The sequence below is a fragment of the Varanus komodoensis genome, unplaced genomic scaffold, assembly GCF_004798865.1.
Source record: "Varanus komodoensis strain SLA01 unplaced genomic scaffold, ASM479886v1 scaffold23, whole genome shotgun sequence".
Classification (NCBI taxonomy): domain Eukaryota; kingdom Metazoa; phylum Chordata; class Lepidosauria; order Squamata; family Varanidae; genus Varanus; species Varanus komodoensis.
In genome coordinates this window covers 16,385,304-16,391,303 of record NW_025335627.1, presented here as the reverse complement: position 1 = coordinate 16,391,303, position 6,000 = coordinate 16,385,304, and the positions used below count along the sequence as shown (strand labels likewise).

General features: G+C 43.3%; 1 protein-coding gene across 1 annotated transcript in view; it reads left to right on the top strand.

The window, feature by feature from the left end:
- Positions 1-2,872: 2,872 nt before the first annotated feature.
- MAP2 (microtubule associated protein 2) overlaps positions 2,873-6,000 on the top strand; it is a 119,954-nt gene continuing 116,826 nt past the window's right edge. The window contains exon 1 of the mRNA XM_044432054.1: positions 2,873-3,134. Coding sequence (XP_044287989.1) covers positions 2,873-3,134 — 262 coding nt within the window. The remainder of the gene's footprint in view (positions 3,135-6,000) is intronic.

The window sequence follows — 6,000 nt, the reverse complement described above, 5'->3', positions numbered from 1 at the left end:
TCCCAAGAGGCCATTCTATGCAAGCAGTTGCGACTTCATTGGCTTTTGTGGCAGGGGTTCCGATCCAGGATATTTGCAGAGCCGCAGCCTGGGCTGCTCCATGTACTTTTGCCAAGCATTATTGGCTTGATGTACGTGCAAGACAGGATTGTTCCTTTGGTAGAGCAGTTCTTTCCACCATTCTTCATTGATGACACCTCCCTCTTCCGAGTCTGGTAAGCTTGCTAATCACCCATATGTGTGATGCACAGAGGCCATGACGAAGAAAAGCAGGTTGCTTACCTGTAACTGATGTTCTTCGAGTGGCCATCTGTGCATTCACACAACCCACCCACAGGCCCCGCATGGTGTCAGTGAGCAGAACTGTTTTTTCATTGGTTCCGCACTGTTCTTACGATACCGATGCTGCTTCTTGTAGTACTGTCCTTGACTGCTAGGGGGCAAATGTCGGTCTTCAAGACTGAGTACACTCTATTTATACTGTATGGGGGAGGGGAGCAGAGCTTTTTCCCGCCAAAAACCATTAGCTTTCTAATCTTCCGGCCTAGGCACTGTGCAGGCGCAGCACCCATATGTGTGAATGCACAGATGGCCACTTGAAGAACATCAGTTACAGGTAAGCAACCTGCTTTTACCCCAGGACGTGCAATTTAACTCCATAAAATAAGTTTTTCTATTTCTGAATAATGGGTGTAGGGATCCAGATTTTCTTCCACCAAGGCACAGAAAAGAAGAATTAGAAGACTGCTACAGGTTTGGAAACAGAGTTGGTAACATGCTAGGTCATGTAGTCATGAGCTTAACTTTAGAAAAGTCAATGTCCTCTGTCAACTAAATTTCTGGATCAACCTGATAGTTCAATTACCTTCCCTTACCGCACAATACGCTGCACAGTTACTTAGGAGAAAGGCCCATTAAACTTAATGTGACATTTCTGAATAGGAAGTAGGTGGTTAATGTAATAGTTGTTGGCATTTTCTGTTTTCCTTGCTTTGGAAACGTAAGACAGAATGACTTCTGGAGGAGTGAGGTTTTTGTGTGTACTTCCTGCCTTTCCTTGTGAGAACTATTCATGGATGAACTGTGAGAGCAAATACCAACGAAAGGTTTGCAGAATGGGGTGGAGGGCAGAAGTGCTGCACAGGCATTTTGTTATGTTCATCTTTTCCCCAATCCCCTCCCTGACTATGAGATCTGAAGCCTACCTGACAAAGTTCCAGCTTCTGCCATGCCTTCTAATGGCACAAAAGTTCTGCCTCTGCACTCTCTATTTGTTTTGGACCATTCCATGTGTGATCCTGGAGTATTCTATGATAGTTATAGGAGGGCCTGCAGTTCAGCAGCAGCACAAGCTTTGTAGGTGGATTCTTTCCAACGTTCAATAGGATTTCATTTATTATACTTCTGTACTGCCCAAAAGCCAAAACTCCCTGGGCAGATCACAGTTAAAATCATAAAATATATCACATAATATAAAGTTTCTAAAAGTGAGAAAGAATGTAAAGATTCAAAGAAGTCTAATAACCAATTTAAAAAGAACAAAATTGGGTAGCAGGGTTGGAAAGGACCTCTTCCCTGAAGCCTTGGAAAGCTACTGCCAGTCAAAAGTGACAATATGGGGCTAGATGGATCATTGATCTGGCTTAGCAGAGGACAGTTCCCTGTGCATACTCATAGTCAGATTGTAGCAACTGCATATTACAAAGGGAGGAAGGGCTTAGGCCAATTAGGTCATATTGGGCTAAGGAGGGTGGTAAGGCTAACTGCAGCTTCTGCACATTTTTTTTCTTTTTTTTTGCCCTGTGTATTGAACCAAGAGCTGAGTAAATGCAGGGCTAATGTAGTAAGCATACTGATACCATTGCTGCTGTAGTTTTTCTCAAAATGAATCCACTGTTCTTGTTTTGTTTTTGTTTTTAATGTTGTTTAAATTACCTGGAATCGAATTGTCCCTGATCTCTAACAACTCCAGCCTTCTGAAACTCCCATACCATGGCATGTAAATATCCCAACAAAATGTTTCACTTGCTAATCCTGTGAGGAAGCACTGGCCTCCCAGGTTTGATATAGTTAGGGCTTATTTCTGAAATAACATAGTTGTGGTGGGTGTCTGGATCTTTCAGAGTCCCAAATCATCCCTGGACTTCTGATGGAAGGTCCAGAGTGAAGCATTTGTGCTCATACAAAGTAGAATGTGAAATGGTTTTCAGGTGAAATGGTTTTCAGGTTTCAGGTCTTCATGCCTCGACCTACAGGCTCATTAGCAATGTTGCAACTTTCTGCAAAGCTCAAGATGAGATGCACAAATGCAGCTTGGGAAAATGAAACTACCTTGAGAAATCTCTTCAGAAGATCCTTTACCTGAAAGATGAAATTGATGGGATGCTCAGCTCATGTTCCATATGTAGCTCTTACAGGTCCAAGGACTGTCTGTCTAACAAGGATGTAAGACAAAATGTTATTAAGAAACAATGTATTTTAATGAACTGAGTTTTAAGGACTTAAAACTAGTAAGGCTGAGTTCAAAGGAATGATGTTGGGCCAGGCACTCACTCCTAATTTAATACATTCTAAAAGATCTTGAAGGTTTGTGCGAAGAAGAGTGGGGTAGAAATGTATAATAATAGTAATACTTTGGGGAAAACACTTGTTACATTGATATATTGAAATCAATTACAGTACGTAAGTTTGCATTTCATATTGAATATGGCGTTGCTTTCTTCACATATGTCTCCACAGCTGTACATAATCTTTCATGGATTTTGGTTGTGTTGTTAGAGCAAACTACATACCTTCACGAAGTATTGAGTCAGTTCATTTATGAGCCTTCCTCCATTGCTTTTTCCAGGAAAAAATTTCAAGGGCAAGAAGCATGGCTGACGATAGGAAGGATGAAGCTAAGGCACCGCATTGGACCTCAAGTCAGATAGCAGAGGCTGCTTCACACTCACATTTGCCAGAGATCAAGGAGCAAAGTGGCCCAGGTGAAGGACTGGTCAGAAGTGCCAATGGATTTCCATACAGAGAGGATGAAGATGCAGGATACGGTGCACTTGGGCAACAGAGCTCATATTCTAGGACCAAAGAAAATGGGATCAATGGAGAACTGACTACAGGAGAGAAAGAAACTGCAGGTAAATGGTTTGGAGTGCACTCCTTTTTCCTTTGTGCTTTAAATCCCTGAAGATGTTTCTTCCCTAACTACTGGCATTTTAACAGTCTGGATCAAATTAGGTAGTTCAGCCCTGCACCTGAAAAACCCTACCCTGTGGAGGAGGTAGTGACTCAGACTGGACCAAGGTCAAACTCTAGCAGGAGTGAGAGGAAACACATCACACCGGAGAGTTTGGTTCCATGTTGTGGTTGGTCCCATGTTCAGTGTTTGGTGCCTGCAGCTCAGAAGGCTTGGATGAAAGTCCAGAGAGCTCCTGTCACCCAGAGCAGAAAGACTGAACCTAACAGAACAATGCTCTGAGCTGGTGTAAGGCATTTCTATGCCATAGCTGTCCTTCCACAGAAGCAGGACTTGATGTTGAGAACAAAAGTGAGGGCAGACAATATTATAAATGATTTTTTCTGGCTTATTCATTTGTTTTATATATGCAGATAGGTAGACAACCAGGAGAAAGAGCTGCTTGCTCTTCAGCACTGAGGTTGCTTTAGTCATGACATTGGAGACAATTGTTAATACCACTAGAGTCTTGGTGAATTTGTGACAGACCTAAATGGCATATCCAGAAACAAACACGTGCCCTGCTGTGATGTTAATGTTGATGTTTAATGTATTTGTCTATACATTCCTATTCTAACTTTCCATTTATTGTGTATGGTGGAGGGGGGACCTCAAGCCAGGAGCCAGATCTTGCTCTTGGTGGTCTCAATTCAGCCCTCTAAGGTTCCCCAGAACATCATACCACCTTTTCCTCATATACTGTAATGGTTTCTGACTTTTGTACCAGTTTCCCACCTTCTAAAAGGTCAGAATGTGTCTCCCAAGGCTTAGTTGCTGACAGAGAGAACTCTAAGCTAAAACAGCCTGTTGTTTTTGCCATGCTCCTCTTATCTTGGGCTGGCTCCTTTGGGATGTGCCCCCAAGAGCTTCCCCAAAAGGGAATGCTGACTGAGGGCTAGAAAAAAGTCTGCACCCCAGACCCCCCCATATGAGGCTTCCTATAGTGTTCTATCAGTAAGCGATGTGCAGCCCATAGAAAATAGATAAATAAATAGATAAATAGAAAATCAGCCCATTGGGGAAAATGTTTAGTATACTCTTTTGCATGTTATGTTGCTTTTTTTTCAGGAAGTTTTTAGTACAAGGAAACTTCAAAATTCTAGTGGTGAACACATTTTTCCAGTTGTGTGGTCCATTTTACTACCTTGAGATTCTTATCCTCTATGTGCATAGACTATGTTTAAGAAGACAACGAGTAATCTTAAAAGAGTACTATTGTTTTTTTAAAATCTAGCAATATTTCTTCACTGATGAACCAACTTGCCCTGCTTTGTTCTGTGGCAAATCACACCCATAAAGGCAGTCAGGCTTCTCCACTCAAGCTGATTTTCTTTGAAGTAGTATCACTTTACAGGATGAGCATAATTAGGTGGACAAGAACAGTTCAGATTGCAAGAGGTGGGGTTTCCATTTTTGAATACTTTCCCCATAATCCGTGGAGAGAACTATTAGTAATGCACTGAGAGAATATTAGTTATTGGGTGGATTAGAAGTGTAGTACCTAAAAGATCCCCTGCCCTGCCTATAGAATTTAAATGTTCAGGAGCAAGGCATAGCATTGCCTTCCCTTTCATATGGCAGTGTCTTTTGTGCAGAGAGGATTTTGGGGTTTTTTAGGTGGGAGCAGATACAAGCATGTAGTTCCCCTAACTGCAGTCTAAAATAATACAGGTTAAGAAAAAAATTGACCACTTGATTTTGCTGAAGGCCTCGAGTAATGAGAGAGCACACCAGAGCAAGAAGGTTCGCAGTACCAAGTCATCCAAATTATGAAGTAATCAGTTACTCTGTGACACAGGAAACATTTTCCAGTTTCTCCATAATGTAAATAGCCACAAGGTGCTAAATAGTTCCTGCAGCTCTGTGGAACTCAGCAGAGAGTTGTAGTAGCCACAACAAAAGTCAATAGAAAATTCTGCACAGTAACTTTTTGCTTCTGGGTCTGTTTGCAATGGCACTGCCTTGGGTTAGCCAGGACAGAAATTGATTCTTTTGATCTCAGTTAGTGCAAGTGTTTGTTGTTTATAACGCATTGGGATTAGAAAATCAATGAACAAGGAGTTTAGTTGGCTGCAGGGTAATAGAAACATAGAAACAGAACAAGTCAGAAGGGGTCTCCCGGGCCATCTAGTCTGAACTCCGGCACCAGCCAGCTCCGCTCACGACATGCCCACCATGTGCCTGTCCAGCCTATCTTTGAACACCCGCACTGATGGGGCCTCCACGACCTCCCGTGGAAGCCCATTCCACACCCTCGGGGTCCTAACTGTCAGGAAGTGCTTCCTGGCATCCAAATGGAACATTGGCTCCCTGAGCGTTGCTCCGTTGGAGCACGTCCTGCCTTCCTCTGCAGGGGAGAACAGGTCTCTACCCATCTCCATGTGACATCCCCTCACATACCTGTATGTCGCCAACAGATCCCCTCTGAGTCTTCTCTTCCCCAGGCTGAAGAGACCCAGTTACTTCAGTCTTGCCTCATACCCCATCCCCTGAAAACCAGCCACCAGCCTTGTAGCCCTATGCTGCACTAACCTGGCTATATCCTTTCTGTAATGAGGGGCCCAAAACTGAGCACAATACTCCAGTTGCGGGCGCACCAGAGTCATATAGAGCGGTAGTAATACCTCTCTCAATCTAGAAGCCACACTTCTGGCTATGCAACCAAGGGTGGCATTCGCCCTCTTGACCACCGCATCACACTGCTGACTCATGTTTAGCCTACAGTCAACCAGTACCCCGAGGTCCCTTTCACAAGTGCTGCTCTCCAG